Here is a 27,916-nt window from a genome sequence, read left to right on the forward strand (position 1 = left end):
CTCCCCCCTCTCCTCCCTGACCTATCACCTTCATCTCCTTCCCCACTGACCTATTGTACTCTATGCCACTCTCTCCCCACCCCCACCCTCCTCTAGCTTATCTCTCCACGCTTCAGGCTCTCTGCCTTTATTCCTGATGAAGGGCTTTTGCCCGAAACGTCGATTTTGCCTGTCCTCGGATGCTGCCTGAACTGCTGTGCTCTTCCAGCACCACTGATCCAGAGGCAGTATCCATCTGCAGAGGGAAAGAAAGTTAACTTCTCTCAGGTTCACGACTTCCCCTGCCCACCCCGAGTTGATAATTTCCGGAAATGATCGTCGAATGCCCCCACTGACAACAACTATTGACTAGGAATTGAACTGGACTACCCGTTTAAATATTGTGGTAAGGGACTCTTGGGCAGTGTTCGTGTCCCTGTCTCTGAGTCTGGGTTCAAGTGCCACCTGCTCCAGGGGTGTCATAACATCCCTGAACAGGTTGATTATAAATATATATAGTTAGTGCAGTCGGGCGTTTGATGGATTCCTTACTCCAACAGCACACCAGTAGTTTAACATCGAACAAATCAGCCTGTTTTGACTCCATAACTCCCAATCTACCTTTTTAAAATATTCCTCCTCTACATCACTGATGTTCCACCCATGCAGTACTTAATACCTACAAGAGGTATCAACTTGCTAAGGCTCTGTCCACAGCACCTTCCAAACCAATGACACACACCGCCTAGTGAGGACAAGAGAATCAAGCACCTGCAAGTTTCACATAATCCTGACTTGATAAATATTTTGTTTCTGCATTGCTATTGCATCAGCCTTCTGGAACTACTTCCCAAACAGCACTGTGGGTTCATAACACAAGTTATGATTGTTGTGTATCGGGAAATTAACTCAACACCACATTCCAACGGGTGTTTAGAGATGGGCAATAAATGCACTATTAATTGATCAAGAAAGGTGGGCTTTGAACACTACCAATGATTCAGCAACAACCTGGAGCTAAGATTATTGGCCCTCAATAATCAAAATTATCTTTTGCACTGCACCCAGTGGTGATTAGGGATCCTTGATGCCATACTCTGTCAAATACTGCTGTGATCTCAAGGTTAGTCATTTTCACCTTGCCTCTGGAATCTAGTTTTCTTGCCTACCTTTTTACCAAGATTGTAATTGTAAAGTCCCTAGCCAGGAAGAAAGCAAATTCAGCATCAGTGATTTGGTCATTGCTGATTAAGTGAACTATTTGGAGGTATTGAAAGCATCTGTATGAGACCAAAATGTTTATAATCTGTGTTCTTTGTTTATATGAGCTTAACTTTTATTGATTTCAAAATTAATGAATTAAAATCACTTCATCACAATATTGTTAAATCTACATGATTTTAGATTGATGTGTGAATGTAATGTTAACATGGCTTATTTTTACTATTCCATTGGATATGACTATCACTGACAAGGCCAGCACTTTGGTCTCCATCCCTAATTGCTTTGGCAAGTGGTTGTCAGCTACCTTCTTGAAGCACTGCAGTAGATCTCAATGCTGTTGTGAAGGGAAGATATACTTTTAAAATCTCACTTTGTTCCTTTGTTTTATGTTCATGCTATACAGAAGCAATCAATATTTGTTTAACTATTTGGGAAAAGACAAAGGAAACAATTTGAAGTTATACAGCATGGTTTAGATTTCACTTGGTAACAAATTCCACAAGTTTGTCTAAATTTGATCCCATTAATACAGGGCACTGACCAGAACTCACAGCAGCCTAAAATGTGGAAATAATTTGGCAATCAAGATTCTATTCAAATTTACTCCATTGTTAGTTACTCATATTGTTTATTCCCTTTTTGTTCTGTGTTTATTCAGCACTATTAATGATGATGACTGGGATATATTTTTCACTATGCCATTTTGACTAATATCAAACTGCACTTTTCAGATGTGTCAATATGATGAGAAATACTTGGGAAATGGTTTGAAACCAATATTTGAGATAGAATGCTGGCCTTTCATCAAGAGGACTATAGTACAGGATGCAGAAGTTATGCTGCAGCTGTACAAAATCCTGGTTAAACCCCACTTGGAGTACTGTAAGCAGATCTGTGTACCACACCTTTGGAACGATATATTAACCTTGGAAGGTGTGCAGCGTAGGTTTACGAGAGTAATACCTGGACTTCAGGGGTTAAGTTATGAGGAAAGTGTATACAAACTAGGCCTATTTTCTCTAGAATTTAGAATGTTAATTGAAGTCTTAAAGATATATTATCAAAAGACTGGCTAGATAAAGACAATTGTTTTCCACTGATTTGGGGATTCTAGAGCTTGGGGGCACAGTTGAGAATTAGGACCAGACTACTTAGGTTAGGATTGCTACTCTACATACAGTGGTAGAAGTTTGGAACAGCAGTTGATGCTAGATCATTTGTTAGTTTTGAACCTAAGATAGATAAGTTCTTGTTAAGCAAAGGCTTAAGTTTTACCTTTTGAGGCTATAGGCTTTCTCAGAGGTATATGGAGTTAGGCCACTGATCATCCCATTAAATGGCAAAACAGGCTTAAGGGGCTAAATGGGGCCTACTGTAGTGAATATGTTCCTAATTAATAGTCTCATGGAAAAAATAGGTTAATTAGGAAGATAAAGCAGGGATTTCTTAAAGGGAAATATTATTCAGCTAACTTGCCCGTGCCTTCGATGTTGTAGCCTACTCCAGTCTCACAACCTCATGAGACACCTGTATTTGTTGGTTGTTTATGTGCATATTCTGTTCTCCCCTTACTATTTTACTGTAGTTCTTTGCTGAATCCAAATGCTCCCTATTGTCAGGCTTACTGCATTTTTGACAATTTTATAAGCAATCTCCTTTTATGTAAAACAATCCTTTGTTAGCCATCGTTGAATAATTTTTTTCCGGTTGCAAATTTGTATCTTAAAGAATGTACATTTATTGTAAAACATTTTTTAATCCTTTAAGTACTATTCTACTATCATATCTAGTTTTTTTTATTCATTCATGGGATGACAGCACCTCTTTACTATTTTCAGAAAATTAGATGAGGCATTGAGATAGATGAAGAGCCAAGATTGAAAATGGAGTGCAAGCTCAAGAGGCTGAACGGCCTACTCCTCGTCCTTTTAAATACACCATTATTAGTGGCTGTGGAATTCTCCTCTTGTATTTTATATCTATCTGCTACCCTTTTCTCCTTTTAAGATGTTACTTAATACCAACTTCTTTGCAAGAATATCTTCTTTTCTGAGACAAAATCAGAAATTGCTGGTGAAACTCAGCAGGTCTGGCAGCATCTATGGAGAGAATGCAGAGTTAATGTGTTAGCTTTGGGTTTTCCCACCCTGCCAAACAAAGAGTTAGCAGGCAATGCATCCCCACTGAGTTGACTGGAGGCATGTTTTCTCCAGATTTGGGGAGTCACAATTCTTAGTACTGTAGCCAGGATGGAGGTAAGTGTAGAAAGTTGCAGCGTCAATGGCAGGAGATGCCCATTTATGGTGGAGGTGGGATTCCAATGGCAAAGTTAGGCAGGGTCAGAGCAACTAGAATTGGAGTGCAGACGTTGGTGTGTGGTGTTCCAATGTGGAAAGGTATCTAGTCCTCATTTGTTATTCAAGTTCAGAACATTGTGGCCTGTCTGACTTCTCCCCGTGTCCCTGATCTCCTCCAAACTTGATGCCGGGCAGGCCATAAAAGTGAGAACAGTATGAGGAAGGGTATTGGAAAGACCATCTGGGGAACTTCACAAATTTTGACCCCACTCACATCTAGCAGGCCACCAGTGAGGAACTGTGAAATTGTGCCCAATGTATCCAAATTTGCTGATGATACAAAGCTAGGGGCTAGGGAGAAATTACATTGTGAAGAGGTATAAAGAGGCTGCAAAGGGATTATAGAAAGGTTTTTATATCAAGAAACAGTTGGAGGCTCTGAATACTGCAATGGTTATGGGCCCTGACAACGTATGGCAATTGTACTGAGGACACGTGTTCCTGAACATGCTGTGCCCCGAGGTAGGCTACTGTAATACAGTTACATTTGACTCTGTGGAAAATTGCCCAGTTATGCCTTATACAGAGGAACCTCAATTATCTGAATGAGACGGGCAGGCAGTATTTAGTTCAGATAATTAATTATTTGGATAATCGATTTGACCTTAAACAAGGGAAGCCACACTGATCTAATGCTGTGCTCAATGGGAGAGTTTGTTTAAATCTATAATTTTGATGATTCTGCCAGTTAAACAAAATAACCTTTACATTATGCATTTTGCAGATTAAATTGAGAAGGACTAAACCCTTACCATCACATAACTATATGAAATCCCAGCATTAAGCAAGGTCCTGAACAGCTTCTACAATCACGAGCACTTGTCAGTTTCCGCTGAACTCAGTGTTGCAATAGAAAGACAGAAGCACCGCCTCACGCATGTGTTTACTTTATCTGCCTTTTTTTTTATGAACGGCCCGGTAAAGTGAAGGGAACAAAGCGCTTACTTTTGCAAAGGGCTATGTAACTAAACCTTACATAAAAAACGTCCAGTCACTGTTGCTTGAGGTTTTTGTTTCTTTTTGTTTTGCTAGCATTTTCAAATGTTGCTCATTATAGGTAATCTGAATTCACTTACCTCTTTTAGGTAAGGTTTTTATGAGACCTTGAGATCTTGTTCGGATAACCTGAAATTCAGATATTTGATATTTGGATAATCGAGGTTCCTCTGTACACAGAAAGCAGGACAAGTGTAACACAGCCAATTACAACTGGCCAGTCTCCTCTTTCGTCATCAGTAACGAGATGCAAGGTATCATCAACAAAGCTGTCAAACAGTATTTGCCTAGCAATAACCTGCTCACTCAATTTGGGTTCCACCAGCTTCTGACCCCGGTGTAGTCTTTGTTCAAATGTGGACAAAAGAGCTAAATTTCAGAGGTGAGGTGACAATGACTAACCTTGACATCAAGGCCATATTTGATCGAATGTGGCATCAAGAAACCCGAGCAAAACTGGTGCCAATGGAAATTGGGAGTGGCCGCGGAGGCACTGGTTGGAGTCATTCCTGGCACAGAGGAAGGTAGTTGTGGTTATTGGAGATCAGTCTGCTCAGCTCCAAGAGATCTGTGCAAGAGGTTCTCAGGATTGTGTTCAAGGCCCAGCTATACTCAGCTGCTCCACAAATGATCTTCCCTCCATCAAGAGGTCTGAAGTGGGATTGCTCACTATTCAGCACTATTCATGACTCCTCAGATGGTAAAACTGTCCATATCCAAGCACAGGAAGACCTGTCAATAACCAGGTTTGGGCTGACAAGTAACAAGTGACATTCATGCCACATAAGTTCTGGTAATGACTATCTTCAACAAGTGACAATCTAACTGTCACCCTTGACATTTGATGGTGTATAATCATTGAGTTCCCCCCACGATCAACATCCTGAGAGTTTCCATTGACCAGAAACTGAACGGGACTAGCCAAATGCTACACAAGCAGATGAGATGCTAGGAATACTAGAGTGAATAACTCACCTTCTGATTTCCCCAAAGCCTGTCTACCATCTGTAAGGCACAAGTCAGAGAATGATGGAATTCTTCACCTTACCTGGATGAGTACAGCTCCATCAATACTGAAGAAGTTTGACATCATCTTGGACAAAGCAGCCCATTTGATAGGCATCACCTCCACAAACATCCCATGAATGAATAAAAACAAGAAGCTAATAGGTAGAATATCATATTTGGAAATATAAAATTATACATTTTGGTGAAAATAATTAAACAATCAGAGTTTATTTAAAAGTAAGAAGTTAGTAAATGTTTTACGAGGGGATTTGTATGTTGTATATGAGTCACATAAAATGAACACAGAGCAAGCAATCTGGTAGAGAAATGATAGTCAGCCTTCATAGCAGGGCATTTGAGTATAAAAATAAATAAGTCTTGCTGTATTTACTTTGGTGAAATGATGCCTGGAATGCTGTGCATGGATTTGGTCTCTGACCGAAGGAAGGATTGAGAGAGTGCAATGAAAGTTCACTAGACTGGCTCCTGGATTGAAAGGATTGTTCTATGATGAGGGATGGAATAGAATTGTCCTACATTCTCTGGAGTTTAGAAGATTAAGGGTGATCCTATTGAAATGTTTTAAATTTTTAGAATCCTTTCCAGATGGGTGCTAAGAGGCTGTTTCCCATGCCAGGAGTCATTATCTCAGTGTAAATCATCAAACATTTAGAATAGAGATGAGTAGAAATTTCTTTGGAATCTTCCATCTCAGTTAGCATCAAGAAGCCCTAGCAAAACTGGTGTCAGTTAGCAGTACAAGTTAATTTAGAAAATGTTCTAGACCGAGATTGATAGATCTTTGTACATGTAGATTCTCTAGGTGTATTGGATTTGAATGTTAAAGTGAAGAAATGTAGTTGACCAGTCATGAATTTTTTCTATGGTAGAGCAAGCTCAAAGGTTCTATTCCAGCTCTTTCTTTAGGAAAGAAGTGTAGGTAGGATAGGATTTTGGGGTTGTGAGATTAAAGGCCAAAATGGCAGTCATGGAATGGAGGCTGTTTTCAGAAAGACATGGGACTGACTCTATGATTAACATACCTGATTTTTATTTTATCCCTGGTGTGTAGCTTGATAGAAGAGGAGGGGAATGAACAAGTTTCACACAGGCAGCTTCGGTGTCTGCCTTGAGCATGCCAGGTTTTTTTTGTTCTGGCTTAGTATATGTTGGGAACAGATGGGAGTTAACCTTCAAGTGATCCAATCATGACACGGCCGCATCAATCAATGCAAATCCCAACAGGAAGATCAGTAAGAGGGAAAAAAGATTATGCTTCAACTGGGGAGTTGGATCAGTGAGAGGATAGTGCAGGAAGAAACCTAGTTTTGTTTAAATATAGCAGTCCCCCCACCGACCCCACCCCAAATCTTGTTTCCTCCAAATTTCAACTCTGCAATCACTCCAAAAATGGGCTCACACTAGGAAAGAGTTTAGGAAGCAATGTCAAATGTTGTTTGTGAGTTGTAACTCCTGCACACCTAGGGGCTTTGTTGAAATGTGTGATCCCACTGTCCTTTCATGTCTCAGCATCGGAAAAAATGATGAAGCAAAAGGCCATTTGCCAGTCAACCTTGGGTTACCCAAAATCCATTTTTTTAGTAAGCCATCCTTTCCCCAGTATCTAAAATTGCTCTTCTTTAAAGAACACTGAGTTCCCATGTCTTCTTTAAATTAAGTTGCAACAGTGTTGATATGTCCTTATGTCCAGTGGCCAACCTAGTTTGTTCTTAAATGTAACAATTGTTGCCTTCAAAGAATGTCTTTTAGATATTTATTCTACCTGGAAAAATTCTCCATTTGCTAAACTTGTGTAAGGCTTTTGCATTTTGTGTGTTTTTGTTTTATCTAATCCTCTGCTTAATATGTAGTTTTTCTATTCTTTCATGGGATGTGAATGGCAACAGAAAGGCCAACATTTGTTGCTTATTTCTAATTGCCTTTGAACTCCTCGGATGCTGCCTGACCTGCTGTGCTTTTCCAGCACCACACAATCGACTTTGAACTGAGTGGTTTGCTTTAAGTAAAATAAAAAATGTAAATGAAATTCAGCAAAAATTGTAATTCTTTAAGTATCTATTAGATTTTTATTTATTTGGTTTATTTGTTGTCATGTGTATTTGTTACATGTATTTGTTACAGTGTTATATGGAATTAAGGTAGAAATTAAGGAAATAAAGTCGAGTTCAACTTTACAGTGCTTCTTGTTAAGTGCTTTGTCATGGGCCTGGATCTTGGCTCTTCCATCCCAATGCTGAGACCACCACCAGCACAAAGCAGTTGGACAGCTTCAAGTCTCTTTGTCATCCTTCGCCACCATCTCCACTGATTTCGTTGCTGCCATGAGTCCATTCTGGATTGGTCTCAGCAATGCAGCTGCTGCTGATGTTGATAGAGTATTGGACAATGAATGGAGATGAGGAGGTGCAGACATGTTTTAATTTTCAAAAGTATGTTTAAAAACCAGTCAATTTAATTCACAATGCAACTGCGATGTCAGAGGCTTATAGAACGTTCTTTTTGATATTTTAATGCATTATGCCAATTTCTTCAATGGAAAAATGACTGAATTAAGCATGATAATATTTACACAATTGTGGTCAATGTACAGTCAACTTACCTTTGCAGGTAAGTCCCTATAATTAAACATTGCATTAAAAAACATTTCTACATTACAATACAGCATGGAATAGTGACATTCAAAGGTGTCAAGACATTTACATTCACCTTTTAGAACATTCCCAGCGGTAGCACACTCTCTAAGGTGGTATAATTTTTAGGGTTTCCAAACTCTACAACAGCACGCAAAAAACATGGTTTCTATGATCCTTGTAATGAGGATTCTGACCTTGGATGAAATCTGTGTGTATTCTGTACCCAAGGTCTTATGAAACAATGAGAAAAAGCATATGCCATCAGGAAGGCATCAGCCTGTGTATATATATTTACAGATTTGTTTGTGCTAAATTACAAAGGGCTGAGAATATGCCGTGCATAATAGTTCCAAACTCAAGTGTATGTAGCCCTACATTTTATAATTTTGACTCTAGAGTCACCTTTAAGAAGGGGATGTATATAGCAAATTAAGCACCTGCGGAGTTACTGGACAAGGCATGTGCTCCTCGTTCTCAGCAGTGTAAGAATGCTGTGGTGTAGAAGATATAGTTTTTACAAGGAAGAGTCATATTAGATCCTCATTAATGGGATTAAGAGAAAAATAAAACAAGGTATTGGTCACAAGGAGTTAAACAGATAAAAGTTCAGACCTTAGTTTTCTTTTTGGATTTTTCTTGATAAAATATAGATTTTAATAAAATGTTATTAAATATTTTATGACTTACTATTATGGATGTCATTGGTTGGTTATTCCCAGTAAAGTGAGCTATGGGTGGTTCTTTTTTCATACTCAGCTACACTCCGCCCCTGCCCTTGAGTATAAAGTTGGCATGCCTGGTTATTCTGCTTGGAAAGGCGGTTTCTGAGTCAGAAGTCTGCTGTACCTAGTCAGATGCAGCGGGTGGGGGTTTGGAAAGCGTCTGGAGTGTGTCATCATCCTCCAGAATTATAAATTCGGGTGCTTTTTAGAAATGCGGCAGGAAATCCAATCGACTTAGCCTCTTTTTTTTTCTTCCCGTGGAGCAACCAAACCCGGAGTCGCAGGTGGGGGAGGGAGGAGACAGAAAATAGCCGAGGGCTGTATGAACCATGGCTGGAGACAGCGATCAAACGGTGCAGAACCACAAGCCCCGCAAACCCTTTCTAATCGGGGTCGGAGGGGGCACCGCCAGCGGCAAAGTATGGCTTATGTATCTGATTTGATGCGTTTTCAGTGTTTGTCAGCGAGTTGAAGCGGCTGTGTGGCTTCTCCGGGGGTTTAGACGCCCCTTTGTCCCGGACTGCCTGTGGGATTAGTAGCGGGGAGGTGGAAGTGTCTGCAGACCCCTTTTCGTTTTGGGTGCTACAGTGTTGCAATGATTTATATGACGGGCGCGGTTAAATAAACAGTGACAGGTTGTGGTTTCACGTTTCAGAATATTGTTGGAATATGTAACAAAGTGGCGGATGTTCTGGTCGGAAGCGTGGAGGGAAACTAGTCCAACCCTCCAGTCATTGCAACTGCATCTATTGTCTTTTAAAACAGTTCACAAACGATGTAAGATGTTGTATCTTGAGTTTTGCCCAGAAGTGAAGGGGTTTTAATGTGGGGCTAATGCTCGTCAAGTGTAGACTGGCACATGTATTGTTAAGTTTATAAATTTTAAGGATGGGTTGGAAGCGATGAGAACGTCCTCTTTAAGAGTCTGAGCCCTCTGTAATGCGCCAGACTCCTCTCAGAACAGGTCAAGTTTGTTGTAACTATCTGGCTATATTTTTCATTGCACATTGTATCCGGTCAGCCACATGTTTCCCGCCATGTGTTAGCATGACATCAGGTTCTTGTGAGAATCCCTCAAACCCAAGGTTATTCTCGTAAATGATCTTCCTGAATCCCCTAGCAACACAGCAATATAGCGTCTCAGTTTTTAAAAATCTGATTAAAAAAAAACATTTAGAAACGCCTCTTAAGTTACGTAGTTACTGTTTTATGGAGATGGGGTCTTCCGGCCATTTTCTATCGGTTGGGGGATATTGTTTAGAACAGCTTCCCATGTTAAGCATTTTAATCATAAATTGAGCTTATTTCTTTGCATGCCCATTTTAAAGAAGAATGATTTCGCGTTGCATATGGGCGACATATTTGAAGTTGGCATAATAGTTTTTTTGCTTAATGCATTTGAAGACGATGTCGAAAGGTATCTCGCACCGTCTGTAGGGTCTTGATAATACAAAAACGGGAAGGATTGACTTTTCTTACATTCATATTTTCATGCATCGATGACCAAACGGATTAGTCAGAGTTGCCCCGTCTGCCAAATCAAATGGTACAATAAAGGGAATTTCCAATATACATTTATTTTTAAATTAACATTGTATTTGGACTTTTGTCCGAAAAACTATGCCATATATATCATGCATTCTGATTTTTACCAGGGCAAATGCTAGATCGTCAAAATTGCCCCCAATTTTTTTTTCTGTGTAAATGATGCATCTATAGAATGGGTAAAAACAATGACTGCAGATGCTGGAAACCAGATTCTGGATTTGAGTGGTGCTGGAAAAGCACAGCGGTTCAGGCAGTATGCGAGGAGCAGGAAAATCAACGTTTCGGGCAAAAGCCCTTAATCAGGAATAGAGGCAGAGTGCCTGAAGGGTGGAGAGATAAATGAGAGGGTGGAGGTGGGGAGAAAGTAGCATAGAGTACAGTAGGTGAGTGGGAGTGGGGATGAAGGTGATAGGTCAGGGAGGAGGGTGGGGGAAGGTAGCAAAGGAAGGACCCCACCACCAGGGATATATTTCCCTCCCCACCCCTTTCCGCTTTCTGCAAAGACCGTTCACTCCGTGACTACCTAGTCAGGCCCACCCCCCCCAACACCCCACCCCCCCGTCCTGGCACCTTCCCCTGCCACCGCAGGAATTGCAAAAACCTGCGCCCACACTTCCCCCCCTCACTTCCATCCAAGGCCCCGAAGGAGCCTTCCACATCCATCGAAGTTTTACCTGCACATCCACCAATATCATTTATTGTATCCGTTGCTCCCGATGTGGTCTCCTCTACATTGAGGAGACTGGGCGCCTCCTAGCAGAGCACTTTAGGGAACATCTCTGGGACACCCGCACCAATCAACCACGCCGCCCTATGGCCCAACATTTCAACTCCCCCTCCCACTCACCTGAGGACATGGAGGTCCTGGGCCTCCTTCACCACCGCTCCTTCACCACCCGATGCCTGGAGGAAGAACTCCTCATCTTCCGCCTCGGAACACTTCAACCCCAGGGCATCAAAGTGGACTTCACCAGTTTCCTCATTTCCCCTTCCCCCACCTCACCCCAGTTCCAAACTTCCAGCTCAGCACTGTCCCCATGACTTGAACTCCCTGCCTATCTTCCTTTCCACCTATCCACTCCACCCTCCTCTCTGATCTATCACCTTCATACCACCCCATTCACCCATTGTATTCTTTGCTCTCTTCCTCCACCCTCCTCCCTGAGGCACTCTGCCTCTATTCCTGATGAAGGGCTTTTGCCCAAAACGTTGATTTTCCTGCTCCTCGGATGGTGCCTGAACTGCTGTGCTTTTCCAGCACCACTCTAATCCAGCAACTATAGAATGATCTAATTGCTGATCATCCTGTATCTGTGCGTGTTGCTCCAGGGCATTGCTGATATATAAAAGAGGGATTTATGTTCTGGTGAACTAGAGTCATAGAGATGTACAGCATGGAAACAGACCCATCGGTCCAACCCGTCCATGCTGACCAGATATCCCAACCTAAGCTAGTCCCACCTGCCAGCACCCGACCTATATCCCTCCAAACCCTTCCTATTCATATACCCATCCAGATACCTTTTAAATGTTGCAATTCTACCAGCCTCCACTGGCAACTCATCCATACACATACCACCCTCTGCATGAAAAAGTTGCCCCTTAGGTCCCTTTTATATCTTTCCACTCTCACCCTAAACCTATGCCTTCTAGTTCTGGACGCCCCCACCCCAGGGAAAAGACTTTGTCTATTTATCCTATCCATGCCCCTCATAATTTTGTAAACCACTGTAAGGTCACCCCTCAGCCTCCGACGCTCCACGGAAAACAGCCCCAGCCTGTTCAAGTGTGTGTAGTAAATAATTGTATGTAAAGGACCACAAAGGCTTGGGGATTTTGGTGTATAGGAAACCCGTCTGTAAAAACTGCAACAGTTACTCCTTGCCTATGACGTGCTGTGGGATGGTGTCAAAGGTGCAATATAAATGCAGTTCTGACTTTTTCTGGTTTCTGTTATCACTTGTTAATAGTATGGAAATCTCTCTGAAGTTGTTTCTAATCTTATGAGCACTAATCATAAAGACATTTTGATTAGTTTCCCCATTTTACTATGGTTTAATACAGGTACTGAAAACAGAAACCAATGACATTGAACACACATAGGCCATTCAGCACCTAGAAGAAGCAACAAAATAACATAGAACTCCAAATTTCCAGCATTTTCTGATTTCCATGTTAAAAATGAATTTTTAAAATTTAGACAATTTCTGATAGCACATAGGTGCAGAATCAGTTTGCTTAGCTCCCTATCTACTGTTAAAATTGAATTCTGTGTTTTAAATCCTTCCATAATGTAGAGTAATGATGGCCCAGGAATGAAGAAAGATGCTATATCTTGTTGGTATCTCTTAGTTATTCTTTTGGATGTCTCTGAAAGTAATCAGAAAAATCAAATTTACAATCATGTGATTTAAGCTTAAAATATATCCTGTATACCAGTCTAACAGTAACCTTACAGCACATCCCTGCCACTGATGACACTAGTACCTTGCTTAATGCTACACTGCATTGTGCTGATGTGTGCAGCTTAGTTGTGACATAGCTTTGTTGAATAGCCAATATATTTGCTGCATTAGGTAATTCAGACTGTTCAGCATCTTGTATTTCATTGATCAGCTGAATGTTGTCTGGGAAGAACGTGTTGACATCCCTTCCTCCTTACTGGCTAGTGGCTTGCATTGCATAATGCATTCCTCCATTGAACTGTCTCATTTTGTATGACTATTTCTGTTGATCATTTCATTAATCTTAGATAATACAAGAAGTAGTTCTGCTTCAATGCTCCAGGCTGCAAAGCTGCTCTGTTGGTATTGCAGGTTAAAGTGCACAACAACAAGAACTGACACTGGCCATCCAGACCTTAGAGACATTCTCAATTTTAATAAGATCGTGACTGATCTGTTAGGAGAAAGTGAGGACTGCAGATGCTGGAGATCAGAGCTGAAAATGTGTTGCTGGAAAAGTGCAGCAGGTCAGGCCAACATCCAAGATTCCTGAAGAAGGGCTCATGCCCGAAACGTAAATTCTCCTACTCCTTGGATGCTGCCTGACCTGCTGCGATTTTCCAGCAACACATTTTCAGCGTGACTGATCTGTACCTCAAGTCCATCCACAAGCATCAGTTCCATAAACTTTAATATCATTGCCTAATAAAAATCTCGCTTTTTTTTTACATTTTCAAATGACTGGGCCTCAACTGCTTTTTGGAAGAATTTTTTTTGATTTCTCCTATAACTTCCACTACCCAAGGAAGGGCAAATCCACCTACTTAGGAATGCTGTTTCTGCCTACAGTAGAAAAGTAATTTTTGGAGTTGACCTCTGTCCACAGTCAATTCCAAGCAATCACTTAATTTTGGCATGACTGCTGACCCCCTGGAAGCAGAAGCTCTGCTTTTGCTAGTTGTAAATTTATGATCATGGTAGAGACCTGTAATGGTTTTTAGAATTGAAAAGAATGAATCCACAAAGTTTATGGTTTCAACAAAATAAACTTATTACACAAAAGTCAAAGAACATGGGCTGTAATAACTACTTTATTGTAAATAGTATTAAAGCTAATAAAAATACAATAAACACATTTGCTCTTAACTGAATTCAATTTCCTTCTACACATATTAGACATGCACCTCCAAACCTCCAGTCAGATTTTGTAAAACTTCAAAGACTAACTGCTTGGTATGTGTACTATCAATGATTTGCATACTGGCTGACACTTTGTCATAGTCATAGAGTTCTTGAGCTTTCTGTTTTCCTCCAGGAAAGCAGCCCCTTAGTATCTCTGCCAACCATCCAAAGGCTACAGACTCCCCATTCAACCTGGATATCCCTGGTATCTTTAGCCACCTCAGGTCAAAATTCTCCTTGTTCTGATATTCTTTAACAATGGCGTTTTGTATCTAAAACTGTCTCTAGCTGAAATATACCAGAAATTCAACTCCTTATTATTAGCTGTTAATTGAACAGTGGACAGCTATTTACCGTTTTAACTCTTTTAAACCAACATCCAAAATTTCAATGGATTTTCCTTGAAAGAAAAACAGAAATTGCTGGAGAGTCTCAGCAGGTATGGGAGCATCTGTGGCAAGACTGTAGAATTAATATTTCAAGTTCAGTGACCCTTCAGAACTAATGCTACCTAAGAAAAGGTGGTCTTTGTGCCAAAGATAGAGGTGGAGGGGGAAAAGGAATGAGTGAACAAGCGTAGGTGGAGCATGAAGAGAGAACAACAGTTAGGCAGACAAAGAGATCAATGATAGTATGATCAGAGAAAGGGAAACTGATAATGGGGACCAAAAGTAGGTGAAAAGGGGATGGCTGTACTGAAAGCCCATGTTTTGATAGGGTCTAGTGCGTGAGGGTAGGTAAAAGACATAGAAGAAGATATTGAAAAATGCGGTGCTAGAAAAACACAGCAGGCCAGGCAGCATCCGAGGAGCAGGAGAATCGACGTTTCAGGCATAAGCCCTTCTTCAGGAATGAGGCTGGTGTGCCAGGTGGGCTGAGATAAAAGGTAGGGGGGAGGAGTGCTGGGAATACGATTAGTGGAAGGAGGTGAGGGTGATAGGTCTATCACCCTCACCTCCTTCCACCGATCGTATTCCCAGCACCCCTCCCCCAAATTCCCACCCCCTCTACCTTTTATCTCAACCTTTTATCTCATCTGCAGTCCTCACTTTCTCATAGAAGAAGGTGTGCAGAGCCTAATATTATTGAACTCTATTGAGACCTGAAGTCTGCAGGGTTCCCAAGTGGAAAATTAGATGCTATTCTTCCAGTTTGTACTGAGCTTCATTGGAGCACTGCATCAGGCCTGAAATAGAAATGTTGGCCAGGGAACATGATGGTGTGTTGAAGTAGTAGGCAAGTGGATGATCAGGGACATTTTGTGGACTGAAGGTAGGTGTTTCACAAAACGGTCACTAGGTCTGTGTTTTGTCTCTCCAGCATACCGAAGACCACATTGTGACCAATGAATACAATAGATTAGATTGAATGAAGTGCTGGTAAATCGCTGTTTGACGTGGAAGGTGTGTCTGAAGCCTTGGATAGTGAAGAGGAATGAAGTAAACTGGCAGATGTTACATCTTCTGCGATTGCATGGGAAGGTGCTGTGGGGATCCATATGTATCTTTTGTTCTATCGTATTCTGAACCAAACTGAACTGCTTATTCATTTATGGGATGTGGATGTCACTGGCAAGGCCAGCATTTATTATCCATCCCAAATTGCTGAGAGGACAGTTAAGTGACAAGTACATTTATTTTGTGTCTGGAGTCTTGTGTAGGCCAGATCAGGCAAGGGCAGCAGTTTGTTTCCCTAAATGATATTAGGAACCAGATGGGTTCTTCCTGACAATTGGCAATGCTTTCATGATCATCATTAGAAACCTAATTCTAGACATTTAGTGAATTCAAATTCCACCACCTGCCACATCAGGATTCAAACTTGGAAATGTTAATTCTTCTACTCGGAGGAAACTGTTATCCTGAATCCCGTTAATTTCAGATTAGATTCCCCTACAGTGTGGAAACAGGCCCTTAAGCCCAACAAGTTCACACCGACCCTCTGAAGAGCAACCCACCCAGACCCATTTCCCTACATTTACCCCTGACTAATGCACCAATGGCCAACTCACTTAACCTGCACATCTTTGGACTGTGGGAGGAAACCCACGCAGACACTGGGAGAATGTGCAAACTCCACACAGACAGTTGCCCGAGGCAGGAATTGAACCCGGTCCCTGGCGCTGTGAGGCAGCAGTGCTAACCACTGAGTCACCGTGCTGCCCCCTTCTGAAGCCAAAAACTAAACTACTTGACTCAGTCTATCTTCTTTGTCTGTTGTAAGCTCAGCATATAAATATCCCACCATTAACGTCACAGATACCCTGCTGGGCACTTGAATGAAACATGTTTTCTTGGGAATTACACACTGAAGTCACTATGCCAAATGATGTCTGACTTCCTTTTAAATAAATCATCTTCTCAGAACTGAAACTAAAATCCATCTGCGTCACTTCAAAAATCCAAGTTCCAGAATTTGATCATGTAAGCATGTTTATCACACTGGAGTTAGAAGTGTCAAATTATACGTCATAGAAGCACCCAATCTCTACAGTTCACTTGAGCGTGGAGAATTTGAATGGTGTGAACGTGGCTGTAGCTTTCCCGTTGTCCTGAACCACTTACGAGCCAATTTAATGCTTAACAAAATTGTTTTATGCTTAAAACTGCGTTTTTTTGGCACTGTGCATTCTTGGTGCGGTAGTTCCAACATCACAGGGATTCTGATGAAAGTGGAAAATTAGCTCTGTTTTTCTTTCTCTCTTCACCAATGCTACTTAACCTGCTGAGAATTTTCAGCATAATTAATGATTTTTTTGGAAAAAAAAGCACAAAAAATGCGCAGACTTAAAAAGTGCAATTAATGGAGTTACGAAAACAACTGTAATACTTTGATTCTATGTTTGACCATTTGAGGGCTACTATCAGAATTCTAATCTACTGAGGAGCTTGTGACTGCTTAATTGATAAAGCAAGGAAATGCATAGCACATCATGTAGAACAAACAATCCTGGGATAACTCAGCTCATCCAGGATCATTGTGGAGAGAACAGTTAGCAAACAGAATTTTCCCTTGATTTCAAATAGAGTTAAAACTAGTATTAACCATAGAAACCTACTTATCTCAATAATTAACTTGTTGACTTTTTTTATTGTTGTACTCCCAAGCAACTTGATCCCATACTTATTTATTGAAATGCAGCTATTTTTTTTAAACCAGAAATCAGTTCCTAGTTCCATCGCACCACAAAATTAAAGTTTTGTTTGCCCACTAAAGAACATGGGCCATTTTGGAGCAGAACTCGGCCATCCGGCTAATTAAGTCTGCTCTGCCATTTGATCTTGGAAGATATATTTTCAACCCATTTCCCCATACCTTGTAAAAGACCTGTGTGTTTCGCCTCAGACTATTGGTGTCTCTTGCCATGATTGTTTGCACAAACTATAAAACTCCTTGCATGATGAAATTGTAACTTTTCACTTTGAAAAATGGACAGAGTTGTAAAGTAAACTCCAAAACTGATGGAAAACCAATTTTATAAAAGAAATTTGATTTAGTTTCTCCTCTCTCATAAGGAATATGGATGGAATTTTGGGATAAAATTCCCAGATCCTTTTTGAAAAGGTCTCCAACAGCAGTCTGAATACAAGTCATACAAATGTATTTAAAATGGATCTTTTTGATATGTCAAAACTTGAAATATTTTTAACTTTTGCCAATGGCTGTGGAGGTTGATATGAGCATTCTGAGGTCAGTTAATTTCTGTTCACTCAGAGCCATTCTTACAAGTGTGGCAAGAATTCTGGACTTCTCTGCCTTTAGTGTTGTATGTAGGGTTTGTTCTATGTGTTCATTGTGCTATTTTCTGATGTGTAGCTGACACTGTTGGCAATCAAGAGTTTGTCTATGCAAGAGGAAATAGATCTGAAAAGCAACTAAACAGTAGCCTTGCTGAATAATCCTACTGTCTGCTCATGTGGATGATCTGTCATATGTGTTTCCAGGGCATCTTTCTGCACTTGCCATACTGCTTTCAAGAGTAGAACTTGGTATTTATGCATTATAACATTGGACTTTCACTCTTAAAGCAGGATCTGTACATCTAGTGCCCTGGCTCCTTGCATTTGTGTTACTAAATCTGATTCTGCTATCTTATCTAGAAAGCAGAATTTGCAGTCAAAATAAAGTTTTGGCAGTGAGTAAACACAAGCAGCTATCACATAGTTGCTTCCTGCAATAAAAGCCAATCTAGGTTTTCCTCCCTATTCCAATCTCCCAAATTTAAAAGAAAATGTTAAAACACTTGAAACAAACCAAGAATTGTAGAATGGCTACAGCAAAGAACAAAATTATTTGGCTTGGACATAATAAGGACTGCAGATACTGGAAGTCCACGTCGATTAAATTGCGGAGCTGGATAAGTACAGCCGGTCAGAAAGCATTGGAAAAGCCAAGGAAAGTTGACATTTCTGGTCATTACCCTTCATGCCCCACAAAACTATTTGGCCTGTTTTGTCTGTCCCTGCTCTGTAAGAGCAATTCACCTGGTTCCCTTCCCTATCTACTCTTTATAGTCTTCCAATCTCTTTTTCACTTTTGAGAAAATTATCTAATTCGCTTTTGAATGCCAGGTTTGAATCTGCCTCCGCAACATTCTCGGGCAATGCATTGGAGATTGGAACCGTTTTATTTTTACAAGGTGCTTTTCCTCTTGTCACCGTTGTGTCTTTTGATGATGCCCTTAAATTAGTGTCTTCTAGAACAGGGTGCAGTGTTCCAGTTGAGGCTGAAGCCAGGATTTTTGAATGGCCTATCATCATTTGCTTTTGTTCTTGAATTATTTGGAATCCTGATATTAATTAACTACTCTCTCATCCCCACCACTTTAAGTGATTTGTTTACAAACAGTCCTGATATTTGATTTGTACCTCTTCCCATTGTTCCTGCAAAACAAGATGCCAGAATCTGGGCTTTGTCAAAGTCAGTGGAAATTGTAGCTACAATGAATTCTTCAATAATGCATTTTATTCAAGAATTATTTTGATATGTAAACAAAGCCAGCACCAATTTCCAGTGGTGTGGAAATCACTAATTTGCATCATTGGAGGATTTGCACTCATCAGTTGGACTTTATTGTAACAGTTGTTATGAAGTTCGTTACTGTAGCCTTCAGTCTCATGAGATGACACTTCTGTTGTAGAGAGTTTGGTATGCCTTCCTTTTATTGGTCAAAGTATCGAATACAGGAGTTGGGAGGTCATGTTGCGGCTGTACAGGACATTGATTAGGCCACTGTTGGAATATTGTGTGCAATTCTGGTCTCCTTCCTACTGGAAATATATTGTGAAACTTGAAAGGGTTCAGAAAAGATTTACAAGGATGTTGCTAGGGTTGGAGGATTTGAGAGAGGTTGAAGAGGCTAGGGCTGTTTTCCCTGGAATGTTGGAGGCTGAGGGTTGACCTTATAGAGGTTTATAAAATCATGAGGGGCATGTATAGGAGAAATAGACAAAATCTTTTCCCTGGGGTGGGGGAGTCCAGAACTAGAGGGCATAGGTTTAGGGTGAGAGGGAAAAGATATAAAAGGGACCCGGGGGTCAACGTTTTCACACAGAGGGTGGTACGTGTATGGAATGAGCTGCCAGAAAAAGTGGCAGCGGCTAGTACAATTGCAACATTTAAAAGGCATTTGGATGGGTATATAAATGGGAAGTGTTTGGAGGGATATAGGTGGGACTAGATTGGGTTCAGATATCTGGTCAGCATGGACAAGCTGGACCAAAGAGTCTGTTTTCGTGCTGTACATCTCTATGACTCTGTGAACTCTGTTAAACATTGCCTGGTGTTGCTCAGGAACCCCACCCGGTTTGGCAGTTTCTGCTGTATTTGCTGCAGAGGAGGGCTGAGAAGATGCAGCTGGCTCGAATGACAAACTGTGGCCTAACAGGCAGTCACATTTCAGTTTCATGCTGTGGTATTGGATTTGTAGCAAATGGTAATATGGTGGGAGAAAGTATATATTCAAACGTCGTAGTTGGCTGAGTGTTGCTCTTATCATAATCTAGCACCCTAGATGATCCTGCTGTAGCCCAACTTCTTCAGTTTTATGCTGTGCTGATCTTTGACAGGCCAGAAGTAGGAATATAAAAAATGGATGCATTACCCAAGGCCTCTGGGAAAGTTGAGGGGTGGGGGGGTGCCATCATATTTCTTGCTCCTTGTCACTATCCTGTGATCTCTGTTGGAGATGTTCACAGGCTCAACTAGAATACTTTCCTTTCCCAAAACATATCCAGTCAAAGGGCTTGAGGATTCCTAGTTATTTGACACTTATATTTGAAGTTATAAAGTAGCAATTTCTCAATGCGTCATTTTAAAAATATTTCCCAAATCAGCCTGTTCAGAGATGTTTTAACGTCCTTCTGTAGAAGGTGGGACTTTAACTGAGGCCTCCTGGTTTAAAGGTAATAATACGCTACCCTGTGCCACAAGAGCCCCCCTCAATGCCATCACTGATTCACCACTGACCTATAACCATAAATATTCCATCTGCCTATTAGACGTGTATAATCTCAAATTTGGAGGGGTAACATTTACATCTATAATGGTGGGTGTCATTCATGATTGAGGAAGTTTTTTTAAACAGCTTGTCATTATGCTTTCTTGAAATTTGGTGCTTTTGCATCCAACAAATTCAGTGCTTAATTTTAAAGAACTGCTTCACACACTGCCACAGACATAACTTTGTAGCAGTTATGCCCAGCTCTTTCGTATTGTTATGCCTATTGGTGATAATGGTTTCATGCTGCCTCAATTTTGTCTGACTACAAAACCAGAGATAGTAATACTAATTTAGTCTTGTTGCTAAGATGTTGATGTTTGGTTTAAATATCTCTGCATGTTATTAAGCTGAAGTATGTTAAATGTTAAGAATGTCCTTTTAAAAGTTTAACATTGCTACATCTCTCGAAGTTGTTTATTGTTCTACTTTTGTATAGTTTTGAAATATGACAGGGCCAAATGGTAATAAAATAGCTAATGTAGGAACTATAACTGCCCTAAACTTGTCTTTCTCTCTCTTTTCTGAGGTAGTCCTCAGTTTGTGCAAAAATAGTTCAGCTACTTGGCCAAAATGAAATCGATCATCATAAGCGGCAGGTGGTTATTGTGAGTCAAGACAGCTTTTACCAAGTGTTAACAGCTGAACAGAAAGGAAAAGCAATGAAAGGCCAATTTAACTTCGATCATCCAGGTAGATGAATTTGGCAAAGGAACTATCAACACAGAATTTAATTATGTACCGCTGTAGCCTTTGTTCACACAATGATTTTGTTTCCATTTTATTTTATTTACAGATGCTTTTGATAATGAATTAATATTGAACACCCTGAGGGATATTGTTGAAGGCAAAACAGTTGAGATTCCTGTCTATGACTTTGTTTCACATTCCAGGTAAGTTACACTAATACAAGGTCATATTTGTTTTGAATGTTTCCTGTGGACAAAGTAATACTTGGCAGATTCTGTTGGCACCAAAAGATGTACATATTGAATGTAATTGATTTATCTGGCACGTTAAGCCAATTTATTTGTAGAGTTGATGTTTTCTTTGTACTTTCATTCCTCAAACTCCGGTCTCAGAATTATCAACTGTGTCTTGACTGGAGAAACCAGTGAACAGTACAGCCTCACAGAACAGAGTTGCAAAATTGACCCTGGTGTCATAAGTATAGCAGTACTGTGTTTGGTTAAGAGAAGGAAAATTTGTGTAGCCTCCCTTGTGATCTTGCAGGTATCAGGCTTGGCTCTCTTATGCATGGCTTAATGTGAAGTTTTTTTTCATTCCGTTTATAATTATGTAAACTTGTATAGCTACAAGATTGAGTTCTGTCAAATTGGGAGATAGCAATGAGGTAACTAGATAGGTTTTTGAGGAGTGGGGAGGAGACACCATGTCCTATTACCTCCCCAACATTTGAACCTCAGCCAGACCTAATAAAACTTTGGCATCCTATTTGAATCCAGGCTGAACTTCTAACCAAAGAATCACCATAATCCTATTTCTACCTAAATAGCTGTGTCCTGGCTTTAGCTCATCTGCTGCCAAAGCCATTATCCATGCCTTTTTGTAAATGTCCAGGCTCAAATTATTCCAAAGATCTACTGGATGACCTTTTCCCTTGCATTCTGTATAAACTTGAGTGCATCCAAAACTTGCTTACGTAAACCTTGACTTTGACCAAGTAACATTCATCCATCGCTCTTCTGATTGTTGACCTACATTTTGGTAACACCGCTAATTTAAAATAAGTTCAATTTGTTTTCAGTCCTTTTATAGCCTTGCCCTCAACCCCATTTAATCCCGTAATCACCAGCCATACAATCATGCAAAATCTAACTTGGATCCTCCAGTTGATGGTCTCTTGAGCAATAAAAATTATGAATGCACCATCATGGGTACCAGTGTCTTCAGTTCGTGATTCATAGGCTGTGCATTCTTTCTCTAGACCCCTGTACCCATCTTGCTTCCTTAGGATCCTGTTTTAAACCAACCTCTTTGACCAAATGTTGGTCTAATGTTCCAATATCTCCTTGTGTGGCTTGGTGCCAAATTGTATGTACGTATTTTAAAATTTCTATAAAGCTCTTTGACAGGTTTTTACTATTTTACAAGCAGTAACATATTGCTTGGGTGAACTATTTGAAGCAATTTAGATATTTTACAGAAATCCATTAAAATTAACAGAACTCGAGATTTTGAGAGCGAGGGAAATTAGAAATGGGGGACATTTTATAAAATTGAACACATGCATTTCATGAAATTTAGTGCCAAAATCAAGTAAAGATTTTGCACTTTTAAAAAAAAAATCTATTGACGGTGCAAATTTGTCAGGGGCGGCACGATGGCTCAGTGGTTAGCACTGCTGCCTCACAGCACGAGGGGCCTGGGTTCAATTCCTGACTCAGGTAACCGTGTGGAGTTTGCACATTCTCTATGTGTCTGCGTGGATTTTCTCCGTGTGCTTCGGTTTCCTCCCACAGTCCAAAGATGTGCAGGTCAGGTGAATTGGCCATGTTAAATTGCCCATAGTGTTAGGTGCATTAGTCAGGGGGAAATACAGGGTAGGGGAATGGGTGTGGGTGGGTTACTCTTCGGAGGGTTTGGTATGGACTTTTTGGGCCGAAGGGCCTGTTTCCATACTGTAGGGAATCTAATCTAATCTCAATCTAATCATGGACAGGCTGTGCATGTTGTTAGTAAGGCCAGTATTTGTTGTCAATTCTTAACTGCGATCAGGCCATGGTGATCCACCCTGTTAAATACAACTGAGTGGTTGGGCCCTCTTATAATGCAGTGGTAGAGTCCCTATACCTGGACTGGGAGGCCCGGATTCAAGTCCCACCTGCTCCAGAGGTATGTAGTAATATTTCTGATGAGGTTGATTTGAAAAATAGGTTAATGAAAAAATCTTTATAGAAAAGAACACCCACTGAGTGGTTAACAAAGTAATTCACAGGGCAGCATATAGCATTGCTGTGGGTCCAGAATCCTGTATCGGTCAATCTGGGCAAAGGTGGCAGATACCTTCTTTAAAGGGACATTAGTAAAGCAAATGGGCTTTTGGTGACAATCTGTTTTTAATTCCATATTTTATACTATATAAAATTAGGGGGAGATGGTAGCAGAATGGTAATGTCTTTAGAAATTCTAAGGCTTAGGATAGCATCCTGGGACATGGATTCAAATACCACTTCAGCAGCCAATGGAATTTAAATTCCAATGAATAAATCTGAAATTGAAAGCTGTCTCACTCATTGACCTTGACAACTACCATTGGCTGTTGTAAAAAAAACCATCCAGTTCACTAATCTCCCTTAGCAGATGTCTTGAGGAAATCTGCCATCGTTACCTGGTCTGGCCTACATGTGACTTCAGAACCATGAAATAACAATGTGGTTGATTCTTAACTGCCTTTTGAAATGGCCTAGCACACCATTCAGTTCAAGGCATGGGTAACAAATGCAGTGATATCCACATCTCGTGAATTTTTTTCAATTGTAAATGCTAAATGAACGTTTTGTCTGCTGCAGTGACAGAAATCCATTAGTGTAGGTTTCTGGATTACTAGTACAGTAACTTTGGATGTACAGCATAACTGTGTTCCAACTTTAGCACCCTGGCTTTCTCTGAATTTGCATATGTCTGACTTGTCTCACTAAAAATGGAGAATAATATGATATTGGCAAGTTTACCAGTTCTAAATCCATGAAAGCAATATAAATACCGTCCCAAGTATGAACTGAATCCAAGTTACATGTGTTCACTTAAGATGCTTTAGTTGGGCAGGACTAGAATATTTCATTCCATACTAAAAATTCCAACCTATCAAATAGTTCCTGTTCAGTTCTGTGCTGGAGAATGAACCCATTCATCAAGTGGCAAGTATCAACTAAGATCTTAACCTTTTAGTTACCAATTCTTTCATGAGGCCTTTACCTTTTCTTTTAAAATCTGCTCTTCCCTGTTCGAAAACCACTTTTTTTCCAGCAATGTTTACACCTTCATAACTTGTTCCAGCACTTCTCCCTTTTATTACCAAATGTTTTTCTGGGGTATATTTTGATATTACAAAGTTGTACAAATAAATCTTTTTATGTTAAGACAGAATCTTCTTAGAACAAGGAGTTCAGATCATTCTGACCTGGACTTGATTATTTTTTAAATATAGAATCTCATAAAGACTTCTAACTTCAAAATTGAATGGCAATTTTTCAAGTGAAGTAGGTCTGTACAATTTGCGCTGTAAACTGCAAAAGTACCTTTTTTTTCCCCTCTCCCAGCAAAACAAAACAAGCATGCAAATGTTGAGAGTATTATGTTGATGAGTTTTGCAGCATAGAATGGAACCTTACACAAGACCTCTCAGGGGCATTACTGACATGGAGGGGCAAATAATTTTGAAAATATACTTGATTCCATTGAGTAATTAAATATGTACAAAAAACAAAATCAGAAGTTGCTGGAAAGGCTCAACAAGTCCGGCAGCATCTTTGAAGGAAAAACAAAGTTATCAAATTAAGAATTCTGAGGAAGGGTCACCGGACTCAAAACATTAACTCTGATTTCTCTTCATGAATGCTGCCAGACCTGCTCAGCTTTTCCAGCACCTTCTGTTTTTGTTTCTGATTTACAGCATCTGCAATTTTTTTCAATTTTTATACGTACCAAGAAAATTGCTGAGAGCTGTGGAAAGGCTAGAATAATCAGTTAACACTCATCGGCAGTAGAAATCATAGTATTCCTGTTTATATGTTGCCTTTCCAGAAAGTCTGAGACGGTTACTGTTTACCCAGCAGACGTGGTGCTTTTTGAAGGTATCTTGGCCTTTTATATGCAGGAGATCCGAGACATGTTTCAGATGAAACTCTTTGTGGATACTGATGCAGACACCCGGCTATCACGCAGAGGTACAGGGCATTTGAAACTATCATTACGATGTGCGATCTGTGTAAATATGGCATCTTTTTTTCCTTAAAAAGTCCAAAGGATTAAACAAATGACTCCCTTGTTCGTTTGGCCCCATTGTCAAAGCTTTATTTATGTACAAGGTCTTTGAACTTTGATAATATCAGTGTTTTATTAAGATACTGCATACTTTGCAGTGTTACTGATCAGAGATAACCTCATGTTTGGACATAGTCTGGTACATTACCAAGGCAACCTGGCTGTGGTCGACTCTGTGGAAGAGGTCAAACAACCTGGCATGTGCCCAGCTTGGTTTTTATGATACCCAGGAACAGAATCATGAGACATCCATCCAGCTTCCAACCTCTACAAACACCTACTTGCATCACATGGTGGACAAAGATCAGGAGCTTGAGCCAGAAGCTGAGATGCATCCTCTTTTTAAATAGTGTGAGAGAGACTGTGATTTCTCACCATGTCAGGTAGCTTGTTCTGTGCAATACCGGCCACCTTCGATCCATGATGATAGAGAAATCCAATAGCATCCTGACACACCCACCTCTGCTAAATAGAAAACCAAGGATAAATCTATCACTTGATTGTAGGTTTTACCTTTGGGACTCTTCTGGTTAGTGTTATTTTTGTGCTTTCTGTACATAGAGTGTAGAGATGTACAGCACAGAAACAGACCCTTTTGTTGCAACTTTCCCATGCTGACCAGGTGTCCTAAATAAATCTATTTCCATTTGCCAGCATTTAAGCCCATATCTCTCTAAACCCTTCCTATTCATATACCCATCCAGATGCCTTTTAAATGTTGTAATCGTACCAGCCTCCACCACTTCCCCTGGCAGCTCATTCCTTCCAGGCACCACCCTCTGTGTGGAACAGTTGCCCCTTAGGTCTCTCTTAAATCTTTCCCCTCTCATCTTGAACCTATGCCCTCTAGTTTTGGACTCCCCCACCCCAGGGAAAAGATCTTTTTCAAATGCTAATTGGAAAATCAGATTTTTGGTATCTGAGCTCCCAAAATAGCCTGTCATATTTCACCAGTAAATTCGTAGATTGGCAAATTACCTTAAGAAGAAGGACGTTTTTTCATGTGCATGCTGTGAACAGATTTTTTCTTTTATATTCACTAGATGGATGTGTGTGTTGCTGGCTGACCAGCATTTATTGCCTAATCCCTAGTTGCCCTTGAGAAGATGGTGGTGAGCTGCCTTCTTGAACCACTACAGTCCACTCCGCATGGTGTGGGTTGACCCAAAATGCCCTTAGGGAGGGAATTCTAGGCTTTTGATCCAGTAACAGTGAAGGAACAGTGTATTTCCATGTCAGGATGTTGAGTGGCTTGGATAGGAACTTGTAAGTGGTAATGTTCCCACATACCTGCTGCCCCTGTCCTCCTAGATTGGAGTGGTCATGAATTTGGAGGGTGTTGTCTAAGGACCTTTGGTGAATTTCTGCACGGCATCTTATAGATAGTACACTGCTGCTGCTAGTGTCAGTGATAGAGGGAGTGGACACTTGCGGATGTGGTGCCAGTCAAGTGGGCTGCTTTGTCCTGGATTGTGTTAAGCTTCTTGAGTGTTGTTGGAACTGACTCATCTAGGCAAGTGGCAAGTATTCCATCACGCTGTTGACTTGTGGCTTGTAGATGGTGGACAGGAGTCAAGAGATGAGTTATTCGTTATAGTATTCCCAGCCACTGACCTGCTCTTGTAGCTACTGTGGTAAAAACAAGGACTTCAGATGCTGGAAACCATTTTCTCGAAGATTGTGGTGCTGGAAAAGCACAGCAGGTCAGGCCACATCCGAGGAGCAGAAAAATCGACGTTTCAGGCAAAAGCCCTTCAACAGGAATAGCTAATGTGTTTATGTGGTGAGTGCAATTGAGTTTCTGGTCAATGGTAACACCCAGGACTTTGATATGGGGGATTCAGTGATAGTGTTACCATTGAATATCAAAAGAAAGTGATTAGATTGCCTCTTATTGGACATGGTCATTGCCTGGCATTTGTGTGGCATGGGTGTTATTTGCTGCATGTCAGTCCAAACCTGGATATTGTCCAGATCTTGCTGTATTTGAACATGGACTGTTTCAGTATCTGAGGAGTTGCAAACCGCACCAAATATTGTGCAGTCATTGGCGAACACCCCCATTTCTAATCTTAGGATCTTAGAATGTTGTGGCACAAAAAGCAGACACCTTGCTAATTTATGGTTGAGCGTGTGGTGCTGGAAAAGCACAGCTGGTCAGGCAGCATTTGAGGAGCAGGAGAACCAACGTCTTGAGCATAAAGCTCTTATCAGGACTCAAGAACATATACTTGATACATCGATTCTCCTGCTCCTCAGATGCTGCCTGACCGGCTGTGCTTTTCCAGCACCACAC

The 27,916-nt window shown here is 40.7% G+C and overlaps 1 protein-coding gene across 2 annotated transcripts in view; it reads left to right on the forward strand.

Annotated features, from left to right (window-relative positions):
* Nucleotides 1-9,002: 9,002 nt before the first annotated feature.
* uck2a (uridine-cytidine kinase 2a) overlaps nt 9,003-27,916 on the forward strand; it is a 42,300-nt gene continuing 23,386 nt past the window's right edge. Inside the window, exons 1-4 of one of the 2 annotated variants that reach the window (XR_006313031.1) lie at nt 9,003-9,359; nt 21,147-21,306; nt 21,410-21,506; nt 25,381-25,523. Coding sequence is in view for 1 of the 2 variants with exons in the window: in XM_043699854.1 (XP_043555789.1) it covers nt 9,270-9,359; nt 21,147-21,306; nt 21,410-21,506; nt 25,381-25,523 (490 nt within the window). In the remaining variant the exon portion in view is untranslated. The remainder of the gene's footprint in view (nt 9,360-21,146; nt 21,307-21,409; nt 21,507-25,380; nt 25,524-27,916) is intronic. The other variant, XM_043699854.1, reaches the window with a different exon arrangement.

This window comes from Chiloscyllium plagiosum, chromosome 11, assembly GCF_004010195.1.
Source record: "Chiloscyllium plagiosum isolate BGI_BamShark_2017 chromosome 11, ASM401019v2, whole genome shotgun sequence".
Lineage (NCBI taxonomy): Eukaryota > Metazoa > Chordata > Chondrichthyes > Orectolobiformes > Hemiscylliidae > Chiloscyllium > Chiloscyllium plagiosum.